The sequence below is a fragment of the Sebastes umbrosus genome, chromosome 12 (assembly GCF_015220745.1).
Source record: "Sebastes umbrosus isolate fSebUmb1 chromosome 12, fSebUmb1.pri, whole genome shotgun sequence".
NCBI lineage: Eukaryota > Metazoa > Chordata > Actinopteri > Perciformes > Sebastidae > Sebastes > Sebastes umbrosus.
Window position 1 is genome coordinate 8,454,752 of NC_051280.1, and position 11,380 is coordinate 8,466,131.

Here is an 11,380-nt window from a genome sequence, read left to right on the forward strand (position 1 = left end):
TCTGTCTGTGTGGCGGGTAATAATGTTGAGAAAGAATAGTACCATCCTGTTTGACTCATGATTTCACCTGGATTAAAATTGCGTCAACAGTGGAGCAGCTGCTGGCTATTTTCAAGGCTACAATCTTAAATCTTTCAATCCAGTGAAATTCAGGTGTTTGACGCACTTCAAAATTCAAAAACTGCTGTAAAAAAAAAGATATCCAATCTCTCCAGACATTACTGAGAATTAAGTCTTTATTCTGGTGTGAATTGCATTTTTGACATTTTGACCTGAGTGCATTGAATTTATAAATGAGACTGACCTTGAGCTGATTCTCCGGTTCCCCAGATTGCACCTCTGAGACGGAGCTCTTCTCAGGGTCAGGCCGTGGACGTCACATATGATGATGAAGGTTTATCTGAGGGGACAGGATTTGGCTGTAATGTTTTATACGTCTTTCTCTCTCCTGGTAGATCTGCTCTCCTGACCTGGTGGTGTTCCTGGCCTGCACCAACCACCGTTTGAAGGAGAGGCTGCAGAAACGAGCCGAGCAGCAGGGACGACCGGACGACAATCCCAAGGCCATCGACCGCCGCCTGACCAACTTCAAACAAAACACCATTCCTCTGGTCAAATACTTCCAGGAGAGGGGCCTTATTGTTACGGTAAGTTGTGTGGAATAGTGTGTATGTCTGTGTGTGTGTTTGCATTAGAGAGAAAGCAATGTTTATTTTCCTAAAGCAGTCCATTATTTCTATAAATTCACCCAATTCGACTGTTATCAGGCCATTAAATAGGTGTTATCGGTTGCTAAAAGCGCTATAGATGTGGGTAATTACCATAGTTCTCCTACGCTGTGCGCTTGGCACGCGGGAGTAGTTTAAGTTGGCTGCGATTTGCAACTTCACTGCTAGATGCCGCCAAGTCCTACAGAAGCTTCACCTTTTCTGAACCTTAACCAAGTTATTTAGCTGCTTAACCTAACCCATAACCGCATTCTTTCCATAACCTAAGCCATATTTGCATGATAAGCTACTGTAACATAACATTTAACTACAACATCCCGGGGCCAATTCTGGCCTGAGACTTTTGTTGCATATTATACCCCTCTCTCTTTACCATTGTACAATGTACAATACTTTTTTTTTTATTGCCATGTCAACCCACAGTTGATTGGAATTTGTTTCGGTGCAGTGCTCATTAAAAACAGACAAAAGCACACACAAAAAAAACAGTGTACATAGGAGACAACCACATAAATTTATACAAACATTCAAACCAATAAAATGCTAAAATAATGTGGAGAGCCTATTCAGTCTATTCAGTCTCTACACAATCAGCTGTCCAGTAAAAGTGAGAATCCCCCAAAATTACTCCTTAAAAAACATGGTACTGTAGTCAATGATCAAAAATGTCCTTTAATTAGGGATGCCACGGTACCAGAAATCTAGTAGTCGATACCAATACCAGTGAATTTCCACGATTCTCGATACCAATTCGATACCACGGTAAAAATAACCAACAATAAATCCCATGCAACATGCATTCTTTTATTAAAAACATTTGAACATTACAAAAAACAGAGGCATGTAGCCTTTAAGTAATAAATAAAAATAATTGACCCATTTAGTTCATTTTGGCGTATCAGCGGCATGTTATCAATCGATAGTCAGACGACGGACACTACATACTGACCGTGAACGCATCTGGTCCGTCAGCTCATAGTAGTAGGAGCAGGAGGCATAAGATTTATTGTTGAAGCGAAAAGCAAACGCACCTATTTGGCAATATTTCACGTTTAATCCCAATGCTATAAGGGAACCATAACGTTAACGAGGTTAGCGCCGCGAGGTGGATGGAGCCGTCACAGCCAGTGTGCACGGAGCAGCGGCACCAGGTAGACCCCCGCAGCAAAAGCGTTACCGGAGAGGCCAGACACACCGCCACCCGACGGTAAAGATCAGAGTCAGCGCTCTGCACATATTGACCGCAATCTTTCTTGTAAAATGTCCGGTGTAATCGGTGACACCGGTGTTGTCACAAGTTTATTAACCGGTGGGAAAACGACCAACGACCATTACAGGCATCGAACGGTACCTTCGGTACTGTAGAAAAAGAGTACCGTCACTTTTTTTAAATTTTGGCATCGACTTGGTAACGAAGTATCGGTTCTCGTGACATCCCTACCTATAACATAATCTGTAGTTTTGTAGAATCGTTCAGAATTAACACTTTGTCTGGCCATAGGGTTGTTTGTTTGGATGCATAATTACAGGTGTGAGCACAGTAATCATGTGAACATAACCAAAGATATTCAGCATCATACCTAGCACGCACCCAGAAGACAGCAGTGACAAGGTGAGGGTTTCCAGACAATTTCTGTTTAGCTCCTGATTGTTTTGCGAGGTGAAACGCAGACTGTTGCTGCTGGGATCGAGGGCCAAGTGTTAATTGGAGACCACTGGGACCGTCATTAGTCATTAGGACATTGTGTGGTCAGGTGCAGAGGGGCATGTGTGAGGCAGGTGGTAATAGAGCTATTGACTCCTGCAGCCAACAGGAAGCGGCTTCCCACTCTTCAGCCTTATTGATCTGTCTGAGTCTCAGCGCAGCAGAGGGAATACTGAAGAACTGCTCTACTGTGAGAAAGAGATACTGTTTGCATGTTTTTAGATTGTTGTCTTGGGGCGTCTTAAAATCAAACACTCAGGATAATCTCTGGTGGATCTCACATTAATGTTAGAGAGAATGAAAATAATCAGATGCCCTCTAGAAGTCAGAGCCTGCAGTTTATGTTTCAGTCCTCTCTTTAACTTTCTGTGGTCGATGCTGTAAGAGTAAAAGTGAAAATAGACTTAATGACTCTGGGATTCCCGACGCATTAACACAAATTAAATATTTTACTGCGGAAACGTGTGTTTCCTCTTGTGTGATATCTTTTTATTTTGGAACGTCGTCTTTTTATATTCTGCTTATTGCGTTCTGGTCCCTCTTTCCCTTTGCTCTCTTGTTTCATCAGTTCATGAAACTCACATCTTTATATTTGCTCTTTATTTTACTGCTGTACATTAAATCTTTCATACATCTATTCTATCTGTACATGCGTTTCCAAGAGCCTTTACCAGCATGCATTGGGAAGGATGCAGGGTACATGTTGAATAGTTTGTACTCTTCTTTACTGGTATGTTTGATCAGACAGTTGCTGATTGAAATCATAACTTCCAATTCTAGGCAAAGTTCCTCTGCAACTAACGAGTACTCATCAATTACTTTGACTACTATTTTCTCGATTAATCATTTAATCGTTTGGTCTGGAAAATGTCAAAAAATAGCAAAAGAAATGTCCCAAATGTTGTCTTCAAGTGTCTTGCTTTGTCCGAGCAACTGTCCAAAACCCAAAGATATTCAGTTTACTATCATACAAGACTAAGAAAACCAGAAAATATTCACATTTTAGAACCTGAAACCAGTGAATTTATGGCATTTCTTAATAAAAGGTGCTAAATTCTAAATTCAGAGCACATCTATGATAGAGGGATTGAAATGATGTTGCTTTGTAGGTGCCACGTCATGAAGTACTTTATAAATTTCCCAACTGATTCTAACATGAACAGGCAGCCAGCGAAGGGAGGTCAGAAGTAGGTGAGCCCGTCTCTTGATTCTAGTTTAAAGCCCAGCGGCTGAATTTCTAAAGCGATTCTCTACAACAGGGTTTTTAGATGCCACTGTGGAGAAAAGTGGATTCAAGTGTAATCTCTTTATTTTATTGTAATTTGAATTTTACATCTTCCATCAACCACTTCACAGGTAGTTCCCAGTGGAGGCAACTTTAATTAAGACACACTGAGTGAACGATTCTGTTGTCTCTTCAGTGCAGGCGTATGATAGTGCAGTGTTTTGTTTTTTTCCTGTAAAATACTCTCAAACTAAAGTCTCTACAAGCCCATGTAATCATTTTATCATTCTTGATGCTAAATATGTATTATTTGGTTACATTTGGGCATCATACGTCCAGGGTAATCATGGATATCCAGTATATTGTAAGATAGTATTCAGATCAGATAGTATTTATGTTTCAAGTTTAAATACAAGTTTCAACATCTTTTAGGATTTGCAGCAAAACTGCAAAAATCATATATTTAAGTCCAGGACAAAAAAAAAGGCTTTTTGAAGATTGCAACATTCAGCATATTTAGTGTGAATGTGCAGTTACTGGTTCCTTTCTAGACTTACCATTGTTGGTTTAGGAGATAAATATGTTTGTTCTGTATTGTAGTTTATGGTCAACTGACACGTTCAGCTATCACAAATTATCAGCACAGAGCTGTAAATCATATATCAGTTGACTTACAAACAACAGAAATAACATTTATAGCTCCTCAAACAAACCAAAGTATCTTACAGGTATAATGTCCCTGTGCAATTTGGCGTGTTGTAGTTGTTTCTTGTTTTTCAATTTCCTCTCCCGTTAATTGTGAATTAAAGAAGTCTGCAGTCCTCGCTCGAGTGACTTCTTGAACGTTTTGAGAGCTTATCAATGCATTGTCTCTCCTGTGAATTGCTGTTGCTACTGTCACCCCCCCCACCCTCCTCTCCTACTTCTTACTCATCAAATCGTCCTTGCAATCACACAGACCTGACACCTCGAAAAACAAAGGTTGGCTCAGTCTGAAGAGCTCTTAGAAAAACAACTTCATGACAAATGCTGAACACTTGGGCAGTTCTTGTCCTTTGCAGGGGGAAAAAGTATCTATCCTTATATCTATATATATCTATATGTGCAGTAGATGTGTGGAGGGTTTGCTTTGTTTCCCTTATAGAAGCGTGTCTTGTCCTTCAGCTCTGAGCTTCTGAACAACATGTTTTATTGCACATATAAGAGCTTTTACAACTTGAGTGCATCGTATTTGTGTGTGTGGTTATGAGTGTGAAAAGACCCTTGAAATGCTCTTATATTCCTTTTATCTTAATAAAAAGAATATTACACTTTCTCATATAAGTTTAAAAAAGGGGAAAACAGACAGAAGAGAAAACTTGTATGATCTTTATCCACATGAAACCGGAATGGTCAAATGTCTATCAACTATACCAGCACAAGTTCCTCCTTGTGATTCCTAAAAATCTACGTGAATATCTGTGCGTCAGACTGAGACGTTGAGATGCTGACGCTGATGATAAATCCTGAAGGGAAAACAGATTAACACTGTTCGGGAGCAATTAAAGGATAAAACCACACAGCTGTGTGACGGATTATTACTCATAAATCCTCCCCTGAGGTATATTGTGTCAATTCTTGGTTAATTTTCTGTCCCTTTATAGTTGATGACTGATTTGTTCATCTGTGCTTTGTTATAGGAGGAGGAACATCTTTCCTTTTTAAATCAACACCCTTCTTAGTGATTATAAGCAAAAGACATCTTACTCTGGCTTTAGCAGCAAACTACTGGGAAATACAGCAATTTAGAACATTTATTTATTATTTTATTTAAAAGGGACCATGTACAGTTTAAAACATAAATGTCACCATTTGATGCACCGTACCAGATTATAGCTTTAAACTACTCACATCTGTAGTCCCATGGCAGGTCAAAACAAAGAAACATACTACAGTCATAAAAGAAAGAACATACAAAACGCACAATACAATTTGTTGTTCTGTGAGAGGGAGTTTGGGCAAAGGATGCAGCGTAAAGTGTTTTAACATTAAAGCGGAAATAATCAATATATTTTGATAACAATTTATCAAATGATGTCTAATATGAAAGGGGTTGCTCGTGGTGACACACATTTGTTTTTCGATTAATCTATGAAATCTAAAAAAAAAATTGTGTTTCTTTTTATGTCAACTGACTAATCATTTAATGAACTATTCACTAAGGATGCACCGATCCAACTTTTTCAGTCCCAATACCGGTACCGATAGCTGGGCTTTGGGGATTGTGTGATACCAAGTACCGATCCAATACCAGTGTTTAATCAATAAGCTGTATGTCTCACTGTGTGGAAGTCACCGGGATCATTCTTTCATGTGTAAGGCATGAGACTTGACTTAAATATTGCTTTTCTAACTTTGTAAAACAAAATGTGACAAATAAATACATAGATATACATTTACTGAATTGCTATTTATTATTAAAATAATAAATCGTACACCAGCAACTAATCTTCAGAATTAACAAGAATTACAATTCAAGTGTAAACCTTTTTTTAATGCAGCAACAAATTGGTCAAAACTTAAACAGGAATTCAAATTCCAATATATAATGTATCTAGTATATAAACACAGAATTGAATCTAACAGATCGGCCCCATTGCCACCGATACCCGATGTAGCTATTTGAGTCAGCCCGGTCCGGTACCTGATCCAGTATCGGAAGAGCCGGGGATCAAACCGCCGATTTTTCTAATTAGTGAACAACCCGCTCTACCTCCTGAGCCACAGCCGCAGACAGGTTTTAAAGATGACATTAAACTAAAGACCATCTTGCGATGGGATCACACCAGCCGCAACGCCAAACACAACTACACACCTGTAAAGCTTTGTAACTACATCTTGTGGTTGCCCTGACAGAATCTGTCCACAGACAGAAATATAAACAGCAGGTGACTCACAAACAGACTCACAAGACGGAAACAATACCGGCGTCGCTGGTAATAACTTCTGATTGGATGAGTTCCTCCTGCTCTTCAGTAATTAGCACTCAATCGTTTCTAATGAATGCAATAATCTCTGAGGCTTAACTGCTTTCGCTCAGCAAAAGACTTTTGTGTGAAAGTAATCCTTTCATTTTAAATGTCAGGTCCAATAAAGGAAGGAATAAGTTGATAAAAGAACAATCGCAGTGACTCATTTCTCCACATTGTTGCCGCTGAAATGGAATGACAGAATTGTCGATACACATGTCTACAAGTCTATTAATTCTCAACATTTCACTGAATTGACTCGTCCTATTTCTGTCACTGGGAGAAAGTTTGAGAGCCGCTGACATACAATTGCTCAGTGTTTTTTATTTTTGAGCCGTAGACAAAGTTTTGGATTTGTGACATTTAGATTTTTGTGTAAAAACTAACAATGATGATGAACGACTGAAGGTTTGTTTTTTCATGCAGGATGACTCAATTTATCAAACACACACACACACACACACACCTCCACATGAAGCCAAACCGGAAATTGCAGCAAAGGAGAGATAATAGTTTGCTGAATTGAAGCCGTCCTGTCATTCTAGGAAAAAGGTACCGATCTAATGAAGTATTCCCTGAGTGAGTTCAGCTCCAGCTTCCTTCCCACATGCTGCTAGATACCATGCAGATATAAACAAACAAAAGACACCTCGCTCCATCTCTCCGGGAGTCCTATCTCTCCGGGGACGGTTTCAAGGTATTCATTATTCCTGGAATATAAATAAGATACCCGCATTGTAACTAATCAGTATGAACTATCCTCTTGTTACAAAGAGACATCAAGATATCTCTCGCTTTGAAAATAAGACTGAAGAACCTGAAATTGTTTTTTCCTTTATCCATCTGCATCTTTTATAATTATTATATTCATATCTTTTTACATCCCTTCTGAGCGACAACAATGAGCGTTACGTAACATCAACACAACTTGACGTGTATTGCTGTTGTGATGTGCTGGGGGAAGCTCTTTTTCAAAGTTTTTTTAGCTCAAACTCTCGAAGAACTTCGCATGAATTAATTCAGATGATCAAACAGAAAACACTGAAAAGAGTTGCAAAGTTTGAAAGGAGCTGCTGCTCAAAGCTTCACCTGCTTCCTTTAATCTCTTACTCCCTTCTTTGAGATCTTTGAGATGGGAGGATGAAGGCTTTTACCTCGCTTCACCCCATCAGTGGTCCTCATAATAAAAGATTGTTATACTTTAAATATGTTCAGTACACGGAGGTAGAATAGTGATTTGACAAAAGCATGCACCTCAGTCCTCTGAAGTGTTCCACCCATCGATTATAATATTGATTATTAATGGCTGTAAACATGATTGTCCTTAGCTGTTAATTTTAAGATGATTTTTTTTACTCCACAAATAATTTCCTAAATACATGTATTAGGGCTGTCAAAGTTAACGCGGTAATAACGTAATAATTTGTTTAAACGCCACTCATTTCTTTAACGCATTAACACAACTGATTTTTAGGTTGTAGCGGGCTCAGTTTTAAAGCTAGTGAAGATACTGGCATCATATGAAACTGGAAAACCTAATGAATCCATTGGTACCAACCATGTCATACTAGCATGTCGGCGAGGTTAATTAACACTCCAAACTTACGCTAAATTTTGGCGAGGAAAAAGTGAGAGTGGAGCGAAAGAGCAAGAACGAGCGCGGTGTGTGAGTGAAAGCAAGCAGGCAAGCAGAGGAGCAGAGTATAGCAGAGACTCCGCCCCTGGAGACCAAAGCTACGGTCTCCCCCGCGTCCTCCGACCGCGGCAAACATTGTCTTGCAAGACGGGCTTCACTAGATAGAACTTTGCGGTTTTGGTGCTTCTGTGTAGTTTGTGTTAGAGTCTTGTCTGAACAGTGTGGCCACACGCGAGCGCGCATGGGACACCGACCCGGATTGATTTATACGTATAAGAAGTTACAAACAGTCCCTTTAAGATACATTTTGGACAGATAAAAAACGTGCGCATGGTCTAAAGTGCATTTAGGGCATGTCCAACTCCAAGTAAAGCACAAGGGACAAAGGGGTTGTATTTAGTCTCTTAATTAAGTATTTAGTCTCTTAATTAATCATACCACCACCTGGCGCATTGCTATTTAAAAAGCGGATTCTGCAAATTGGAGAAGCGAGCAGATGTATGTGGTGCTCGCCCAGTGGACTCTCTGCCTCCGCCGTCTCCCCATCCTCTGTCCCATCAACAACTCACTTTGACTGCATACGAGCAAATGTACCGATAACCTATTTAACCAAAATTCATTATATGATAATAAGCACTAGACTAAATAAGATAAACATGTATTGATAAGTAATGAAAACTGTATTACTTTCTGATGCAACCCACGGGGGGCTCGGACCGACTGAGCGGAATCCTCCGGAGCAGCGTAACGTGCGGATCCATCAGCCTAAAATGCCGCCATTTAGGGGGAGAGGGTCAGCAAACTTTGAAGTAGCCTACGTCTACACTTGCACAGAGGGGAGAGGAGATGCCATTAGAGGATTAGATTTGTGTTTTCCTTAACATAAATGAAAATATTGTTCCAGTGCCGTCACTGTATTTAACTGAGGAGGAGGAGAGCTGCTGAGCGTCCCTGTGTCGGTCTGAAACTAGCAATCAAAGGGCCCTATATCTCTCAGTAAGTAGCTGATTTAGAAAACAGGTTTTCATATTTGCTGAACCAAAACAGGATGACCTGAAAACTCAAGCGTGGACACGACATTTTCATATTATGAGTCGGCTCAGCATGGATGCAGCATTTGTTTTGATTATTAGCCTAATAAAAGGAGACAGGAGCACTTTGCTTTCTGTTATAAACACTCTGCTGTGCTGCGCTGCGAGTTCCCACTCCTCGTCCTCTGCCTGAACAGCCAGTCTGTGATGACATCGAGTCATTCAGCGTTCCTCCAAAAAGTTAAAGCTCCTAATCTGTCCTTGAGAAAGTGACACTCTCTCTCTGAAGAGTCTCAGGAAGCTTCCTGTAAATATAAATGGATTATACGGAGCCTCTCTGTCAAAGTTGGAACACATTTTTGGTTATTAAGACGCTGCAGTGTGAGAGCGGTCGGTCACTTTTCTCTTCTCCTGGTGCCGGACACATCGAGAGGTCTGAGGGGTTTTCGGGGGGGAATCCTCGGTTTGATCCTCTCTGCTCCTCTTCTGCAGGTGGACTCACCGGGCTTCAGGCTCAGGGGGATTCTCCGATTCATCAGACAGCAGCCTCCTTTTTTACATAATGCTACCATGGAAACCCCAGGAGGAAGCTGGCTGTTGGTTGTGGGCTATCCTTATCTTACATTTCACCATATGACCTCCACTACCACAGCTTCATTCATTTCTCTGTTTAGTTTACATGTCGAGTAAGTAACGCTGCTGAGAATCACACACCTGAAGGCAGCGGGAAATTATGTCCAATCTGTTAATTTGTTTTGTGTGCACAAGGTCGCCTGTCAGCTTATTGTCATCGTCCCTGATAGGAGCAGAGGGACGGAGGAGAAGTCTGCTTCAATCAGCTTCTAGCTCGCTCACAAACCAGATTCTTCACGGTCAATTTGCGAGTACTGTACGTGCAAAAGGAAGACAGCCGGCCTCCGAAAAATCCGAAAGGGGCCGATTGACACAGAAGGGAGGCTAATTACTCTAGTGTTATTAAAGCTTCCGGTGTGTGTCGAATACAAAATGACCCGGAGTGTGTAGCTCCCGGGCATCAGAGCTCATTCCTAATGTTTGATCTTATAATGAGTCTCTTTCTGGATGTCACGGCGGCTTAACGGACTGAGCATGTCCGTTTGTGTTTGGGATGTCGTAGGTTTCAGGTCGTGACTTCTATGTACGTCAGCCGTCATTTCTGTCAAGCGGACAGAATTAAAAGGTCAGAAAGCTAACTAATAGCTAATAGAGTATCAAAGTTGATTTTCTGTTTTGTTCTCCTTTCAGCTGGATGCCGACCGAGACGAGGAGGAGGTCTTCTGTGACATCAGCATGACTTTGGACAACAAGCTGTTTCCCTCCAAAGAGCCAGCAGCCGGTAAGATGAACACTTATTTTATAAAACTAAACTGGGACACAACAAGAGATTTTTTATGGGCAGTGCTAAAGTGCTAAACTAGATAATAGTAGGGTTGTATATTGGCAAGGATCTGGTGATACGATACATATCATGATATAGGGGTAACGATTCAATATATTGCGATATATTGCGATTTTTAAATTCTAATTTTAGGAAAACTGTCATAGTATAAAGAACACACCAGAAATACACCATATGCAAAAATAACACATTTGTACTGCATGCATAAAACTGTTTTTGCCCAAAACTGCATAGGATTATCATAAAGTGGGCATCGTTTTAAAGGGGAGACTCGTGGGTAACCATAGCAACCATTTTCATTCACATATCTTGAGATCAGAGGGTCCCCTTTGGAAACAAAAGTTTTTCCTCAACTAAATTTAGTGTAACTTTGGAGCGTTATTCAGCCACCTTCACAACAAGCTAGCATGACACTGTTGGTACCAATGGAGCACGCTGCATCCTCCGAAAGATCGAATAGCGGCCAGGCTCGCGGGCAGGCAATTGGATTGGTCGATACAGTTTCACAACACATAATATTGTGATACTCATGTGTATCAGTATTTTCTTACACCCCTATATATTAGCCTCAGTAAGCTCATCTTGGGCAATATTACAACCTAATAGAGGTTTAAATTAGGTAAGTTAAGA

At 40.5% G+C, this 11,380-nt stretch overlaps 1 protein-coding gene and 1 long non-coding RNA gene across 2 annotated transcripts in view; one reads left to right on the plus strand and one right to left on the minus strand.

Moving 5' to 3' along the window:
- ak5 (adenylate kinase 5) overlaps positions 1-11,380 on the plus strand; it is a 109,499-nt gene that overhangs the window by 40,012 nt on the left and 58,107 nt on the right. Inside the window, exons 6-7 of the mRNA XM_037787072.1 lie at positions 456-647; positions 10,597-10,687. Coding sequence (XP_037643000.1) covers positions 456-647; positions 10,597-10,687 — 283 coding nt within the window. The remainder of the gene's footprint in view (positions 1-455; positions 648-10,596; positions 10,688-11,380) is intronic.
- The window catches only part of LOC119498305, a 67,844-nt gene that overhangs the window by 5,282 nt on the left and 51,182 nt on the right, over positions 1-11,380 (minus strand). The window contains exon 2 of the long non-coding RNA XR_005209102.1: positions 305-400. This is a non-coding gene — a long non-coding RNA (uncharacterized LOC119498305). The remainder of the gene's footprint in view (positions 1-304; positions 401-11,380) is intronic.